This window comes from Schistocerca piceifrons, chromosome X (genome assembly GCF_021461385.2).
Source record: "Schistocerca piceifrons isolate TAMUIC-IGC-003096 chromosome X, iqSchPice1.1, whole genome shotgun sequence".
Classification (NCBI taxonomy): Eukaryota; Metazoa; Arthropoda; class Insecta; order Orthoptera; family Acrididae; genus Schistocerca; species Schistocerca piceifrons.
This window is the reverse complement of record NC_060149.1, coordinates 200961399-200979852: the sequence shown is the minus strand read 5'-3', so window position 1 is coordinate 200979852 and position 18454 is coordinate 200961399. Positions and strand designations below refer to the sequence as shown.

Genomic DNA, 18454 nt, shown 5'->3' with positions numbered 1-18454 from the left:
TGTATCATTTCTGTGACACTCTCTCCCATATTTCGCGATAATACAAAACGTGCTGCCTTTCTTTGAACTTTTTCGATGTACTGCGTCAGTCCTATCTGGTAAGGATCCCACACCGCGCAGCAGTATTCTAAAAGAGGACGGTCAAGCGTAGTGTAGGCAGTCTGCTTAGTAGGTCTGTTGCATTTTCTAAGTGTCCTGCCAATAAAACGCAGCCTTTAGTTAGCCTTCCCCACAACATTTTGTATGTATTCTTTCCAATTTAAGTTGTTCGTAATTGTAATACCTAGGTATTTAGTTGAATTTACGGCTTTTATATTGGACTGATTTATCGTGTAACCGAAGTTTATCGAGTTCGTTTTAGCACTCATGTGGATGACCTCACACTTTTCGTTATTTAGGGTCAACTGTCAGTATTCGCACCATTGATATTTTTTCTAAATCATTTTGCAGTTTGTTTTGATCTTCTGATGACTTCATTAGTCGATAAACGACAGCGTAGACGGTGGCTCAGATTGTCTCCCAAATCGTTTATATAGATAAGGAACAGCAAAGGGCCTATAACACTACCTTGAGGAACGCCTGAAATCACTTCTGTTTTACTCGACGACTTTCTGTCAATTACTACGACCTGTGACCTCTCTGACAGTAAATCGCAAATACAGTCACATAACTGAGACAATATTCCATAAGCACGCAATTTCATTACGAGCCGTTCGTGTGGTACAGTTTCAAAAGCCTTCCGGAAATCCAGGAATACGGAATCGATCTGAAATCCCTTGTCAATAGCACTCAGCACTTCATGTGAATAAAGAGCTATTTGTATTTCACAGAAACGATGTTTTCTGAACCCATGTTGACTGCGTGTCAATAGACCGTTTTCTTCGAGGTAACTCATAATGTTCGAACACAATATATGTTCTAACATCGTGCTGCATATCGACGTTAACGATATGGGCCTGAAATTTAGTGCATTACTCCTACTACCTTTCTTGAATATTGGTGTGACCTGTGCAACTTTCCAGTCTTTGGGTACGGATCTTTCGTCGAGCGAACGATTGTATATAATTGTTAAGTATGCAGCTAATGCATCAGGATACTCCGAAAGGAACGTAATTGGTATGCAGTCTGGACCAGAAGACTTGCTTTTATTAAGTAATTTGAGTTGCTTCACTACTCCAAGGATATTTACTTCTACGTTACTCATTTTGGCAGCTGTTCTCGATTCGAATTCTGGAATATTTATTTCATCTTCTTTTATGTTAGCCGAATTCCATTGTTCATTGAACGGAATTTCCTTAGCAAAAAATGATTCAAATGGCTCTGAGCACTATGCGACTTAACTTCTGAGGTCGTCAGTCGCCTAGAACTTAGAACTAATTAAACCTAACTAACCTAAGGACATCACACACATCCATGCCCGAGGCAAGAATCGAACCTGCGACCGGAGCGGTCGCTCGGCTCCAGACTGTAGCGCCTAGAACCGCACGGCCACTCCGGCCGGCTTTCCTTAGCAATATACGTTTTGAAACTGGTTGAAATGGACCTCCACTCACGGACAACAACAATAGCTATCGGGTTTCAAACACATTGTAATTGATGGAGTGAGACAGTTGTCTCGTGTCCCTGCCACTTGGGATCTCCTTACGTCCACCGTTCTTATGCCACGTTACATAGCTGAGAATGGTACCCCATTCCTCCATTCCTGCGTCGATACACCAATAACTACGAGGTGTGGCTAGAAAAAAACCGGACTAGTACTGGTGAAACAATAAAACGAATGAAATAAGGCTGAAAGTCGCGTGGCCTGTCACGTGACTCTCGCTCCGCCTACTGCTCGAGTTTCATCTGCCTCCTGCACTCAGTCTGCCCGTGGCGTCTGTTTTAAGTAGTTGACGTTTTGTCTGTGCGTCGGAAAATGTTGAGTGTACAGAAAGAACAGCGTGTTAACATCAAATTTTGTTTCAAACTGGGAAAATCTGCAAGTGAAACGTTTGTAATGTTACAACAAGTGTACGGCGATGATTGTTTATCGCGAACACAAGTGTTTGAGTGGTTTAAACGATTTAAAGATGGCCGCGAAGACACCAGTGATGACACTCGCACTGGCAGACCATTGTCAGCAAAAACTGATGCAAACATTGAAAAAATCGGTAAACTTGTTCGACAAGATCGCCGTTTAACAATCAGTGCAGTGTCTGAGTTAACAGGAGTTGACAAGGAAAGTGTTAGGCAGATTCTTCATAAAGGTTTCAACATGAACAAAGTGTGTTCAAAAATGGTTCCAAAGTGTCTCACAATTGAACAGAAGGAACGCCGAAGAATGATTTGTTCTGACATCCTGGAAAACATGAAAGTGATCCCACCTTCTTACAAAATATTATTACTTGCGATGAATCGTGGTTTTTTACTTACGATCCCGAAACTAAACGCCAATCGATGCATTGGAAAAGTCCTGGTTCTCCACGACAAAAAAAAGCACGAATGTCAAAATCGAAATTCAAGGCAATGATGATTGTTTTTTTTTCGACATCAAAGGGATTGTGCACATTGATTGGGTACCAGAGGGACAAACAGTGAATCAGCATTACTACATTAGCGTCCTGGCTACCCTACGTGAGCGAGTACGGAGAAAACGGAACGATTTGTGGAGAAAAAAGTCATGGATCCTTCACCAAGACAATGCCCCAGCTCACAGTGCGTTGTCAGTGAAGACGTTTTTGGCAAAACACAACATTCCCATCTTAGATCATCCACCCTACTCACCTGATTTGGCCCCCTGTGACTTTTTTCTTTTCCCTAAAGTCAAGTCAGCTTTGAAAGGAACTAGATTTGAGACTGTTGAAGCAGTAAAAGAAAAAGCGACGGAAGTAATGTATGGACTTACCGAAAATGATCTGCAGCATTGCTATGAACAGTGGAAAATTCGTATGGAGCGGTGTAGAGACCGAGGAGGAGAGTACATTGAAGGAGATAACATGAAATTGTAAATAATTGTAAATAAATGTTTTTTCCAGCATCAGTCCGGTTTTTTTCTAGCCGCACCTCGTATGACAACGTCAGTCGTGGCGTCGTGGCCGCACCTCCGCACGAGATATCTCCTTGTTGCCATTCTATCACGAGTCGGCGGCGTCGATGCCGTACGAGCGACTGGCAAATATACACCACTCGACCGCCGCCACTGACGTTAGCGGTGGAGATCCCGTGGCCGATCACTATCAGATCTATACCTGCTACAGCGCTCTGCAGTGACAACAGTGTTCTTTTAAACGGGCGGACAGCACTCGGCGTGAGCTCAGCAACGAGTCTCGACCGTGAAACCTTTATTTCGTGCCTGTTAGGTGTAGTGAAGGGTGCGGGCAGTATAGCGAGTGTGTTTCTGTTGCAGCTGGCGAAGGGAAGGAGCACCGGCGGCAAGGCATGTCCCTGGACCAGAGCACGACTCGCCGACGCCTCGACGGCCACGCCAGCGACGACGAGCACGCCACCACGCGGGCGCCACTCGTGAGTACAGCTCTGCATCTTATCAACGTCCCAATGTTAAAGGGAAGCTGGCTAATGGTTTGCCGAGTCCTTATACTTGGAGCTTGCACCCGTACATCGCACAGTCCTCGAGCTCCAGCGTTAATCCTCCATTTGACTCCGCTCCGTTATTGTCGCACCGAATTAGTTGGCGCCTGCAGATGGGCAACACAGGGAACAGTTGTGCAAAGGGGGCTGCTGTTGTGCCATTCGTGCGAATGAAATGCACGCACGGTGTAAACACTTCATTGTACGAGGGTAATCCCAAAAGTAAGGTCTCCTATTTTTTTATAAGTACATAGACCAGTTTATTTCTACAATGGTTTACATCAGTTTACAGCTTGAACATTTAGGTATTTTTCGACATAATGACCATTTCTGTCGATGCATTTTTGTAGACGCTGCGGCAGTTTTTTATGCCCGTGTCATACCAGCTCGCCGCCATGCTATTCAGAAAGTTATAAACCTCTTCTTTCACCTCGTCGTCTTAGCTGAATCGCTGGGACCACAATTAACGCTGAGACTCTGAAAAAACTCAAACTGGCAATTCAGAATCGGAGAAGAGGAATGTGTAGCAAGGGCGTACACATTCTCCATGACAACGCTCGCCCACACATCGCTCGGCAAACCGCTGCTCTCCTGCAACAGTTTCAGTGGTACATAATCACCCACCAACCCTATACACCTGACTTCGCGCCCAGTGACTATCATCTGTTCACTAAGTTAAAGAACATTTGGCCGGAAAGCGATTCAGCTCCGACGACGAGGTGAAGGAAGAGGTTCGTAACTTTCTGAACAGCATGGCGGCGAGCTGGTAGGACATGGGCATAAATAAACTGTCACTGCGTCTACAAAAATGCATCGACAGAAATTGTGATTATGTAGAAAAATAGCTGAATGTTCATTCTGTAAACTATAGTAAACCATTGTAGAAATAAACAGGTCTATGTACTTATAAAAAAAATGGGAGACCTTACTTTTGGGATTACCCTTGTAAAAGCAATAGTTCGTCCAGGTATTTATTCTAGTTGTGTAGGCTCTGCCGAATCTTCAAGACTTTTGCTACGCTGCGATCACCACCGTGGACGTCGATGATTACGCCCTCCCCTCCTTGCCGCCCAAATCAGCCGCATAGTGTCGCAATCGATACGAAAGCATTTCGTGCACCCATCAGTGAAGGGAGTAGCGACGCAGTTGTCGCGTCCCACAACGCAGACCCACACCGACACGTTCCACCTGTCGATTCGGCGACAGCGAGTGACCTGCGGCACCGCTCAGAGGCGGAAGGACGAGACGACCGACGGTACGAAATGGAAGAAGTGCTACGTGTCGACGCCACACGAAAACAACCGTCACCCACCAACGTGAAAGTCGCACTCCTAACTTCTACGCAAGTACGGACAGAGAGCGTTTAATCTTGTTTTCTGAAGATAGAGACGGAAACCTAAGCAGGTTCCACACTATGGCAGTAGGAAAACTGATTAGTCGGGGCTTCCAGTCATTATTCGAGCACATAACCAATGTTACGGTGGTAGGGAAAAACCGTGTTAAAGCTGACACACTGTCAGGATTAGCGGCCAGTGGCTTCGTTCCACACTGTTTCTTAGACAGAGCAAATTTGGAGGTTAACAGTCCAAACTTCTTCCTAGTAAACAAGGCGTCATCAATAATGTTGAAACCTCCCTTACGGAGGACGAATCACTAACGGAAATGACGAGTTGGTGCGAAGTTACAGCCATCAGGTGATTTAGTAAAATTACACATATCAAAAAAAGTTTTGCATCACCTCGGTTCCGAGTGCTCCGGAACCTGTTCAGAAAATTGGAATAGATATCAACATAAACATCATTTCCGCCCTTTTTATTGCTCATGAAACCACATATTGCATGTTGTACCACCATACAGCGGGACCTTCAGAGGTGGTGGTCCACATTGCAGTACACACCGGTACCTCCAGTACCCAGTAGCACGTCCTCTTGCATTGATTCATGCCTGTATTCGTCGTGGCATACTATCCACAAGTTCATCAAGGCACTGCTGGTCGAGATTGTCCCACACCTCAGCGGTGATTCGGTGTAGATCCCTCAGAGTAGTTGGTGGGTCACGTCGTCCATAAACAGCCCTTTTCAATCTATCCCAGGCATATTCGATAGGGCTCATATCTGGAGAACATGCTGGCCACTCTAGTCGAGCCATGTAGTTATCCTGAAGGAAGACATTCACAAGATGTGCACGATGGGGGTGGGAATTGTCGTCCATGAAGACGAATGCCTCGCCAATATGCTGCCGATGTGGTTGCACTATCCGTCGGAGGATGGCATTCACGTATCGTACAGCCGTTATGGCGCCTTCTATGTCCACCAGCGGCGTACGCCGACCCCACATAATTACACCCCAAAACAGCAGGGAACCTGCACTCGCTGGACAGTGTGTATAAGGTGTTCAGCCTGACCGGGTTGCCTCCAAACACGTCTCCAACGATTGTCTGGTTGAAGACATATGTGACACTCATCGGTGAAGAGAACGTGGTGCCAGTCCTGAGCGGTCAATTCGGCATGTTGTTGGGCCCATCTGTATCGCTCTGCATGGTGTCGTGGTTGCAAAGATGGACCTCGCTATAGACGTCGGGATTGGGATTGCGATCATGCAGCCTATTGCGCGCAGTTTGAGTCGTAACACGACGTCCTGTGGCTGTACGAAAAGCATTATTCAACATGGTGGCGTTGCTGTCAGGGTTCCGCCGAGCCATAATCCGTAGGTAGCGGTCATTCACTGCAGTAGCAGCCCTTTGGCGGCCCGAGCGAGGCATGTCATCGACTGTTCGTGTCTCTCTGCATCTCCTCCATGTCCGAGCAGCGTCGCTTTGGTTCACTCCGAGACGCCTGGACACTTCCTTTGTTGAGAGCCCTTCCTGGCACAAAGTAACAATGCGGACGCGATCGAAACGCGAACCGTCTAGCCATGGTTGAAATACCGACAACAGGAGCCGTGTACCTCCTTCCTGGTGGAATGACTGGAACTGATCGGTTTTCGGACCCCTCCGTCTAATAGGCGCTGCTCGTGCATGGCTGTTTACATCTTTGGGCGGGTTTAGTGACATCTGTGAACAGTCAAAGGGACTGTGTGATACAATAGCCACAGTCAGCGTCTATCTTCAGGAGTTCTAGGAACTGATGTGATACAAAACTTTTTTTGATGTGTATATGATCCAGAATGAGCAAAAGATAACAAAGGCGTCTCCAGTTTGTATTGTGACGTTTATATGACAGCGGCTCCCACAGTTCGTTGAGTTCGTTGTCTGGTAGACGTGTATGCACCCTCCGTCTTACAATCCTGCATTTGTTTGGGATATGGACGTGGCAACAAACAGTGCAGATGTAACACAAGATGCGTATCCTGCGCAGGGCCAAGGAGAAGTGGTGCCTTTGGGAGGGCCGATCAACCGACATTTATTCTTTGTACCTTGCTCACAGTGACCCACCTCGAACCTGCCCAAGGAAATTAACAAAATTATGTCTGTCATTAATAATACCCTCCGAGAAGCATCATCTGTGTTAGAAATAGGCGCTAAGTGAATCTACATCTGCATGATTACTCTGCAGTTCACAGTCAAGTTCCTGGCAGAGGTTTCATCGAACCACCTTCAAGTTGTTTCTCTACCGTCCCACTGTCGAACAGCGCGCCGAAAAAATGGACACAATCTTTCTGCGTGAATTCTGATTTATTTTATTGCGATAATCGTTCCTCCCTATGTAGGTGGGTGCCAACAAAATATTTTCAACCTCTGAAGAGAAAGATGGTGACTGAAATTTCATAAGAAGATTCTGCCCCAACCAAAAATGGCTTTGTTTTAATAATTGCCACCCCAATTCAAATATCATAGCCGTGGCACTCTCTCTCCTATTTCGTGATAGTACAAAGCGAGCTGCCCTTCTTTGAAGTTTTTCGATGTCCTCCGTCGATCCTGTCTGATGCGGAACCTACGCTGCACAGTAAGAAGAGGACGTACAAGCGTAGTGTAGGCAGTCTCTTTAGTAGAACTGTTGCACTATCTCATTGTTCTGACAGTAAATCGTAGTCTTTGGTTTGCTGTACCAGAATATTATCTATATGAGCGTTGCAACTTTAGTTATTCATAGTTGTAATGCCTAAGTATTTAGTTGAATTTACAGCCTTTAGATTTGTCTGGTCTATCGTGCAACCGAAATTTAGCGGATTCATTTTGGTACTTATGTGGATGACTTCACATCTTCCATTGTTTAGAGTCAGTTGCCAGATATCTTGTCTGAATCGTTTTGCAATTTGGTTTGATCGTCTGATGACTTTATAAGACGGTAAATGACAGCATCGTCTGCAAACAATCTAAGAGCACTACCCAGATTGTATCCTAAATCATTTATGTAAATCAGGGAACAGCAGAGGGCTTATGACGCTTCCTTGGGGAACGCCAGATATTACTTCCGTTTTACTTGATGACTTTTCGTCAGCTTCCAAACAGGAGATCACTAATCCAGCAGCACAAGTGAGATGGTAGTCCATAGGCACGTAATTTGAGTAGAAGTCGCTTGTGAGGTACGGTGTCAAAAGCCTTTTGGAAATCTAAAAATATGGAATCAATTTGACATCCCCCTTCAATAGCACTCATTACTTCGTTAGAATAAAGAGCTGATTGTTTTCCATAAGAAAAATGTTTTCTGAATCAGTGATGGCGGTTGGTTCAAAATGGTTCAAATGGCTCTAAGCACTATGAGACTTAACATCTGAGGTCATCAGTCCCCTGGACTTAGAACTACTTAAACCTAACTAAACTAAGGACATCACACACATCCAAGTCCGAGCCAGGATTCGAACCTGCGACCGTAGCAGCAGCGCGGTTATGGACTGAATCGCTCGGCCACAACGGCCGGCGGCGGTTGGTCAGTAACTGGTTTTCTTATAGGTAGCTCACATTGTTCGAACACACTTCCGAAACCCTACTGCAAATCGATGTTACCGATATTGACCTGCAATTCAGCGGGTTACTCCTATTTCCTTTCTTTGGCATTAGTGTGATCTGTGCAACTTTCAGTCTTCTAACGAGCGACCGGTTGTATACGATTGCTAAATATGGTGCTACTGTATTAGCATACTCTGAGAGGTACCTGACTGGTATACAATAAGGACCGGACGCCTTGCCCTTATTGAGTGATTTAAGCTGCTTTGCTACACCGACGATATCTGCTTCTGATTTACTGATGTTGGCAGTTGTTCTTGGTTAGAGTTCTGGAAAATGTACATCGTCGTCTTTGGTGATGGAATGTTTGGAAACCATATTTAGTAACTCTGCTCTAGTGACCCTGTCATCAGTTACATCACCATTGTTATCCCACGGTGGAGGTATTGATTGTGTCTTTCCGCCGGTGTACTTTACCTGCGACCAGAATGTCATTGTGTTTTTCACCATATTAGAGACAAAGTTTCGTTGTGGAAAGTATTAAAAGCATCTCGCATTGATGTTCGCGCTGCATTTAGAGCTTCTGTAAAATTTCGCCGATCTTGAGGGTTTTGAATTCTTTTAAATTTGGTATACGGTTTTCGTTGCTTCTGCAACAGCGCTCTGACCTGTATTGTGTATCATGGGGGATCAGTATCACTTCTTATTAATTTATTTGGTATACGTTTCTCAATAGCCATCGATAGTACTACCTTGAATTTAAACCACATCTGGTCTACCCTTACATATTCATATTGAAGGTGTGGAGACTGTCTCTTAGGAAGGCCTCAAGCGAATACAGTTTCTTTTCCCCAAAACGTTACGAGGCAGGGTGCAGAATTCCCGACACAAGAGGAGCTCAATGCAACTAGAAGCACCACCACCTAGGATCATCTGCAACCAACCCAGTCATGACGACAGTGCTGCAGACGCCAGGAACGGTGTGTCCAGTGGATTCACCGCCGATACCACCGATCTAATACAGCATGCCCAACTAACCTATCAGCAAGGCGTAAATTCTGTACAACAGGGCCGGCCACGGCGCGGCCTGTCACTCGGCTTTGCTCGGTCATTCTCGGAAGTATCCGGAACAGCGCGACTTTCCACTTAGCATTGCGGTGCAGCATTTTGGGGTCGGCACAACTCTCGAGTTCGGCAGAATCGCGGCGTCAGCGCTGTTTACCTTTGACAGTTTGTCCGTGGCATAGAGGACGTTCACAGGACCAGTGGCTGTTTGCACGAAAAGAGGCAGCTAGCGATCTGTCGTCACTATCTTTTAAAATGGGTGGGAATGACAGAAGAGAGGGATAAGAATTCTCAATTTGCATAAGCGAGGGTACTGTTTGCTACGAAACGACGTTGTAGTACCGCGTAGAAAGAATTTAAACTTTTAGATGGCAATGAAAGAACAAAAAATTATAACTATTGGCGGACGGGATTCGTTGATCTGCACACGAAGAAGCACTTTGTACCAAATTTGCTGGCACGGAGCACTTGAAGAAATTGATGGCACAAATAGTAAAATTTCAGAAGTTGCACCCATTATTCCATTTTCATTTGCAACATGTTTCAGTGGAAATGAACGAAGAGTATGAAGACCTCATATATTAATGCAAAGTGTGTTGGTTAAGTCAAGGGGCACGCCTGGAACTAGTTTTCGATTTAAATCTCGCTATTGTTTAATTTATGAAGGAAAAAGGTTTAAAATGGCCGTGAGTACTATGGGACTCAACATCTGAAGTCATTAGTCCCCTAGAACTTAGAACTACTTAAACCTAACTAACCTAAGGACATCACACACATCCATGCCCGAGGCAGGGTTCGAACCTGCGACCGTAGCGGTCGCGCGGTTCCAGACTGAAGCGCCTAGAACCGCTCGGCCACACCGGCCGGCAAGGAAAAAGGAGTACAGAATACAATGTAGATCAGGGTATTCTAGCTTGCATACTTACCTGTGCAGTGTTTTTCTTATTCTTCTCATTATACTTTGTGTACATCCCAAAATCAGTGGCGCCATTTGAGAGCTTATATCTATTTTTTTTCACACGACAGTATAGCTAGCGATTGTGCTTGTTGTGAGCGGAGACAAGGAGAATTGGCTAATCTCTGTAAACAGCTGGAAGCTGCATTCGCTACCGTTGACGTACTTCTGGCTAATTCTCAAAGCTGGGGCGACTTCGGGGCGCTGCTGACGAGACCTGCGAAACCTTCGGTGCTGTTGCAGTCCCTTGGTGACCTGGGTGTCGCTGCACCTTTTGATACGCAACATCTGACCGCTCTGTCCTTATTCGAGAGTGCGTGGCAGACAGCGGTGTGTTCGCGTGTCACTGGGCGGAAGGCGAAAGAGGGAGCAGGTGGCGCGGCTGGCTCCCTATGCATTAGCAACAGGTACGAGTTGTTGATACGCTGAGCCAGCACGGGATGCCTCTCCTGTTGGGCCAGCGGTCGATTTTCCTGCCCAGTCCGGACAAGTGCAGAGGGTGGGTATGATTGTCATTGGGAGCTGCAATGTTACGGGGACGATGGAGCCCCTCGGGAAGGTAGCAGGCAAGGCGGGAAAGAATGCCAGAGTGCACTCGATAAGTTTGCCGGGGGATTCGTCCGTGATGTGGAGGCGGCCCTGCCAGCAGCTATCGAGCGCACTGCGTGCAGCCGGCTGCATGTAGTGGGGTTGACCGCGGTCCTCTGGTTTGGAGCAGAATTGGAGAACTAAACCAGAGACTCAGACAACTCGGCGACGGTATCGGATGCAAATTTCTCGACATTCGCTATCGGGTACAGAAGTGTACGGTTGCCCTTAATAGGTCAGGCGTGCACTACACACGGGAAGGGGCTACTAGGGTAGCGGAGTACATGTGGCGTACATATGGGGCTTTTTTAGATCAGAGAAACCCTTCCTTGAGATCAAATACGATTTGTCAGATAAATTAGCCACAATGTCTACAGAGAACGTTCGTTGTCGCAGATCAGAAATAGAAAAGATTAATATGATGTTAGTAAACTGCAGTAGCATCCAAGGAAAGGTCCTAGAGTTAGTATCGCTTACCGAAGATTATAATGCACAGATAGTATTAGGAACAGAAAGTTGGCTGAAACCAGACGCTAATGATAACGAAATCCTAAGTCCATATTGGTATATTCATCGTAAGGATAGGTTAGTCGCCAGTGCTGGTGGCGTGTTTACTGCAGTAAAGAATTTAATAAAATTTAGCGAGGTTATCACTGATTCCGATTGTGAATTAATCTGGGTGAAGTTAAGTATCAAATATCGGTCAAAAATGGTAATCGGATGCTTTTATAGACCGCCTGAGTCAGGAGCTCGTGTGGTAAAGCGCTTCATATGGAACTTGGAGAATATCGTTAGTAATTTTCCTGATAATGCCGGTGTAATAGGGAGTGACTTCAACTTCCCAGGTACAGATTGGGAGCGTTGTGGTATCAAAACTGGTGCCAGAGACAGGAATTCCTGTGACAATGTTCTGGATATCTTGTCTCAAAATTGCTTTGAGCAGATAGTTAGGAAACCAACTCATGTGGGTAACATCGTAGACCTCCTGGCAACAAACAGACCTGAACTTATGACACTCCGCTGGCCGGAGAGGCCGTGCGGTTCTAGGCGCTACAGTCTGGAACCGAGCCACCGCTACGGTCGCAGGTTCGAATCCTGCCTCGGGCATGGATGTGTGTGATGTCCTTAGGTTAGTTAGATTTAATTAGTTCAAAGTTCTAGGCGACTGATGACCTCGGAAGTTAAGTCGCATAGTGCTCAGAGCCATTTCAACCATTTCTGACACTCCACTCCTTTTCACATTCGTCAGACACCAGCTAAAACACCCTGTGAGTGCGCCAGCGTCACTAGAATAGATTAATGTTGTAGGACTGAACCCTAATTCTACGACAGAGCTCATGGGTGTTTAGCTGTACAAAATTGGTTTATTTACTGTATTATTGTCAATAAAGCACACTGGTTTACATAGAGTGTGACATGTCAATTTCAGGACAATTGTCAAATGGCTCTGAGCACTACGGGACTTAACTTCCGAGGTCATCAGTCCCCTAGAACTTAGAACTACTTAAACCTAACTAACCTAAGGACATCACCCACATCCATGCCCGAGGCAGGATTCGAACCTGCGACCGCAGTGGTCGCGCGGTTCCAGACTGTAGCGCCTAGAACCGCTCGGCCAGACAATTGTCAAGATAATGTATTATGTCCTGATTAACAGAAATAACACTGAACACAAAAATATCAGATTTAAATAGAAGGTTCTCTGCAAGTTTTTTCTCACATCTAGACAGTGAAGCACTGTCTGAGTTGGCCAGTATTACGTCAAATCATCCAATTCGGGGTTCTAAATTCGGCACTATTTAGGATGACAATCAGGTCTACAGAGGATGGTTAGTTTTTGTGAAAAGATATGTAAAAGATTACTCAAGATTGCTCGTGTTCACAGTGGATGCAAGCTGGCGATGCAATATTTTTACGCCCCTGCCAGCGGCATTTACCTTTAGCTGCGACGTGTTGTCAGCTGTATGGCTGCCCTCGCCCTTTGAAAATCCTATAAAAATCTGATCAATATCTTTACTGATTTTATCAGCTGAAACTGCCCTATGTTTCTCGTTAGGCGAGAAAACATGCACTCACCCCTAATCTGGAAAATATGGCGATATACACGCACATAAATGGAGCAGCATGTATATCTCAACGCCCTCTCAGTTCTCACAAGAACACTTAACTACATGGCTGCTTCGTTTCTCCACTATCGGAGCTCAACGACTCTTCAGCTAATTTCTAGCTGAATGTCAGCCAAAGTGAACGCAGTGTTCACACAAAATGCCTCTTTTTGCTTCGTGCAGAGCGTGATGCGCCCTGTTTCACACTTGACGCTTGTTCAGTGGAGAGTCCCCGAAGTTTTCGATATTCTGTCTTTCGTAGCAAACAGTCCCCCAATTGTGTCCTTTCATGCTTTGCGTCACAGCCATTTAGACCAATGAGAGCATTCCTTTCATCTCCTGGAAACTATCCCGCCAATCGCAAAGGACGTACCTTCAAACTGCACCGTAATCTCGCCACTTATATTCCTTCTGAGTTTATTTCAGCCAATCGGACACTCCTGACGCCTAAAAGTTACACGCATACATCACAAGAGCACCACAGACCTTTCACGTGATCAGAAATGCGACTCTCTTTAACTGCATCTGAGGCCTGTTTGCATCCATCTGGAAATTCCCCAATGCAATTTTCTAAAGAATTTCTCTGTCGCAGGCAGTGCTTGGCCATCACCAGCTTCCTTCGATGTTCCGCCTGGTGCGTTTGCCGTCTCTCTCGCTATGGGTCACAACCTGCTAAAAGCCTTTCGCTGTACGCGGGCTGTGGCCGGGCAACCTGAGTCCATCCCAAACTCAAGCGTCTCTTCCAGCAGCATTTTTCTCACCTTGTGTTCACTGACATGCAGGATTTGGGTTTGGTGTGTTAATACCGTCGACTCGAGTGTCATACCTTTTTTGCATTACATACAGTACGTTCTGATAGACAAATCTGCTCACTATCACCCAAGTAAGTCATGTGATGCCCAACCTGCTAGCCGCGCGGTCTAACGCGCTGCTTCCCGAGCGAGAAGGCGTGTCGGTCCCCGGCACGAATCCACCCGGCGGATTAGTGTCGAAGTCCGGTGTGCCGGCCAGCCCTGGATGGTTTTTAAGGCGGTTTTCCATCTGTCTCGGCGAATGCGGGCTGGTTCCCCTTATTCTGCTTCAGTTGCACTATGTCGGCGATTGCTGCGCAAACACTGTCTTCAAGTACGCGTACACCATAATTACTCTACCACGCAAAGATTTGGGGCTACACTCGTCTGGTATGAGACGTTCCCGGGGGGTCCACTGGGGACCAAACTGCACAATACAGAATAACCCTGAGGTCGGTGTGAGGCGGCGGTGGGGCAGGTGGTCGGCCGCGGTGGTCTAGCGGTTCTAGGCGCGCAGTCCGGAACCGCGCGACTGCTACGGTCGCAGGTTCGAATCCTGCCTCGGGCATGGATGTGTGTGATGTCCTTAGGTTAGTTAGGTTTAAGTAGTTCTAAGTTCTAGGGGACTGATGACCACAGATGTTAAGTCCCATAGTGCTCAGAACCATTTGAACCATTTTGGGGCAGGTGGACTGCTGTGGCCTGCTGTGGGGTTGTGAACCACTGAGGGCTACGGCAGGATGAAGCCTCTCCGTCGTTTCTAGGTCCCCAGTCCAATGCAATACAATACTATGTCATGTGACATATCTATCTATTCGTTATGCCGCATAGAATCTCATGGAAGGTGCGAAATTAACAGTCATTCAAGCTGCCACCTTACAAACTCAATGAATCAGTTCATGTAGGTGGAAGGTATCAGTGATCATAAGGCTGTGATGGCATCTATGACAACAGGCCTGGCAAAGAATGTTAAGAAAAGTAGGAAAACATTAATGCTTAGCAAGAGTAACAGGATACAAATTTCAGAGAATTGAGCAGTCAGCATCAAATATACGGTGATGAGGACAAAGATGCGGAAAACAAATTGAAAAAACCAGAGGATTCGTACCATATGCCCTAGACTAGTATGTTCCGAGTGAGGTCTTAAGGGATGGGAAAGACCCACCATGGTTTAGTAGCCGTGTTAGAAAACTGTTACATAAACTAAGAGAACGTCATCTCAGATTCAAGAGAAGTAAAAACCCAGCTAAGAAACAAAAGCTGAACGAAGCAAAAATAAATGTAAGGAGAGCAGTGAGAGAAGCGTCCGATGACTGTGAAAGTAAAACTTTGTCAGCCGATCTGAGAAAAGTCCTAAGTGGTTTTGGTTGTATATAAAATCAGTAGGTGTGTCGAAACAGTCTATTCATTCAATCAGTGACCATGCTGGCACCGAAACGGAAGGTAACAGAGAGAAGATCGAAATACTGAATTCGGTCTTCCGAAATTGTTTCACCGCCGAAGATCGTAACACGGTGCCTCATTTCAATCTCCATACGAACATCGAAGTGGCAGATATTGAGATTACCTATCGTGGAACAGAAAAACTACAATCGCTTTGTAGTGGAAGGGCGTCAGGACCAGTTGAGATACCTGTAAGATTCTACAAAAATTGTGCGAAAGAAATTGCTCTTCTTCTAGCAGCAATTTATCTTAGATCGTTTGAGCAACGGAGGGTGCCTAGCGACTGGAAGAAAGCGCAGGTCATTCTCGTTTCTAAGAAGGGCCTTAGGACAGATACACACAGTTATAGACGTATATCGTTGACGTCAGTCTGTTGTAGAATTATGGACATGTTTCATATTCAAGAATTATCACGTTCTTGGAGAAGGAAAATCTCCTCTATAAAAATCAACGTGGATTCAACAAACAGAGATCCTGCGAAACTCAGCTCGCTCTGTTCCTCCATGACATCCACAGCGCCGTAGACAATGGCGCTCAGGTTGATACCGTGTTCCTTGACTTCAGCATGGCATTTGAGACCATGCCGCACTGCTGTTTAGTGAAAAAAAAATACGAGCTTATCGAGTATCGGGGCAGATTTGCGACTAGATTCAAGACTTCCTTGCAGACAGAACTCGACACGTCGCTCTTAACGGAGCAAAATCGACAGATGTAGAGGTAATTTCGTAGTTCCCCTAGGAAGTGTGATAGGACCGTTACTTATTACAATATATATAAATGATCTCGTACAAAGCGTCGGATGCTCTTTAAGGCTGTTCGCAGATGAAGCGGTTGTCTATAACAAAGCAGCAACGCCAGAAGATAGTAAAGATTTGCAGAATGACTTCCAGGAACTGATGAATGGCAGTTGACCCTGAACGGAAATCAATGTAAGACACTGTGCATACACAGGAAAATAAGTCCACCTCTGTAAAGCAACACTATTGATGACAAACCGTTGGGAACAGTATCTGCCGCCGGACAGAGTGGCCGAGCGGTTCTAGGCGCTTCAGTTGGAACCGCACGATCGCTACGGTCGCAGGATCGAATTCTGCCTCGGGTATTGATGTGTGTGTCGTCCTTCGGTTAGTTAGGCTTAAGTAGTTCTAAGTTCTAGGGGACTGATGACCTCAGATGTTAAGTCCCACAGTGCTCAGAGCCATTTGAACCATTTTTGAGCAGTATCTGCCGTAAAACATCTAGGAGTAACAATCCAGAGCGACATTAAGTGGAATGACCACATAAAGCAGATAGGGAGAAAAGCAGACGCCTGACTCAAATTCGTAGGAGGAATCTTAAGGAAATGTAACTCATCCACGAAGGAAGTGGCTTAATAAGGCGCCGCTTGTTCAACCGATTCTCGAGTATTGTTCATTTATCTGGGCTCCCTACCAGACAGGACTGATAGAAGTGGTAGAGAAAACGACGCGTGGTACGTTTCGTTACGGGATCGTTTAATCGGCACGAGAGCGTTACGGAGGTGCTCAATAAACTCCATTGGCAGACGTTACAAGAGGCGTTGTACATCACGGCGAGATTTACTATTGTTATTTCGAGAGAGCACTTTCGGAGAAGAGTCGGACAACATATTACTTCCCACACAAACGTCTCCTGTAATAATCGTGAGGAGAAAATTCGAGAAATTGGAGCCAACACAGAGGCATATCGACAATCACTCTTCCTACGTGCTATTTGCGAATGGAATAGGGTTAGAGGGTTCAGTTAGTGGTACAAAAATTACCCCCTGCAACATACCGTTAGGTAGCTTGCGAAGAATGATGTAGATGAATACGGAACATTAAAACCGGTCTGACAATGGACATGCATGCACCTCCACCATCGTACGAACTTTTAGAATCTTTCTTTTGTATAGTGAACCACATGTGACGTAATGGACAAGGAAGTCGAAGCGGAATATGGAGAGGACAACAGTGACATTACACAACACTTCTCGCCAGAGGAGCTCCAGACTGCACTATCTCAAGGGTAGGGTACTGCATCTGGCCCGGATTATATTAACTATCCAATGCTACGATACATCCCACTCTTGGTGCTCAAAATTTACAATAGTGGTTGGACACAAAAGTTCAAAACCGTCTCGATGAAAACATGTCGTGTCGTCCCCATCTACAAATTTTAAATTTCAAGTTCAAGAAATCGTTCACACAGGAGAATCGAGCAAACATACCGTCATTTGACCATCAGACAGATTCCCGTACGGACGACATAGTAATAACCAACCGTGGCGTAGAAAAAAACCTATAAGATTTGGAAGCAAATGAATCACAAGAAGACCGCGTATAGGACGCTGGTGCGAGCTGTTTTTGAGTACTGCTTGAGTACTGTTTGGGATCCGTACCAGGTCGTATTGAAGGAAAACATCGAAGCAGTTCTAAGGGGGACTGCTAGATTTATTAACAATACGTTCGAACAACAAGTGTGTTACAGAGATGCTCCGGGAACTCAAATGGGAATCCCTGGAGGGAAGACGTCGTTCTTTTCGAGAAACGCTGTTGAGAAAATTTAAAGACCCGGTATTTGAAGCTGACTGCCACACTACTCTACTGCCGGCAACATAGGTTGCGCGTAAGGACCAGGAAGATGAGATACGAAGAATTAGAGCTCATACGGAGGCATATAGACAATTGTTTCTCCCTCGTTCTATTAACTGGTGGAACAGGACAGGAAATGACTAGCAGTGGTACAGGCAACCCTCCGCCATGCACTTTCGGTGGCTTGCGGAGTATCTACTTAGATGTAGATGTAGACGTAGATGTCGAAGTTACAAAATTGGCGCCAGTGGATCAGAAAGTGAATGAAGTAAGAGAGTGTCTTATGAAGTTCAGTATGCACATAGCATAAAACTTGAGGAAAAAGGACTGAAGGAGGCTGCCGCCTCACATCTAACCCGCCTTCCAATACAAAATTGTTGCCAGGAAAGGTTTGACCGAGAAACATGGTGAGACCTTTCCCGAAACAATTCCTCTCAATCCGGCCATCAATAATTAAAGAAAAG

At 45.7% G+C, this 18454-nt stretch overlaps 1 protein-coding gene across 1 annotated transcript in view; it reads left to right on the top strand.

Annotated features, from left to right (window-relative positions):
- LOC124722248 (sodium-dependent transporter bedraggled) overlaps positions 1-18454 on the top strand; it is a 733406-nt gene that overhangs the window by 281760 nt on the left and 433192 nt on the right. The window contains exon 3 of the mRNA XM_047247438.1: positions 3386-3501. Within this exon, the coding sequence (XP_047103394.1) occupies positions 3386-3501 (116 nt within the window). The remainder of the gene's footprint in view (positions 1-3385; positions 3502-18454) is intronic.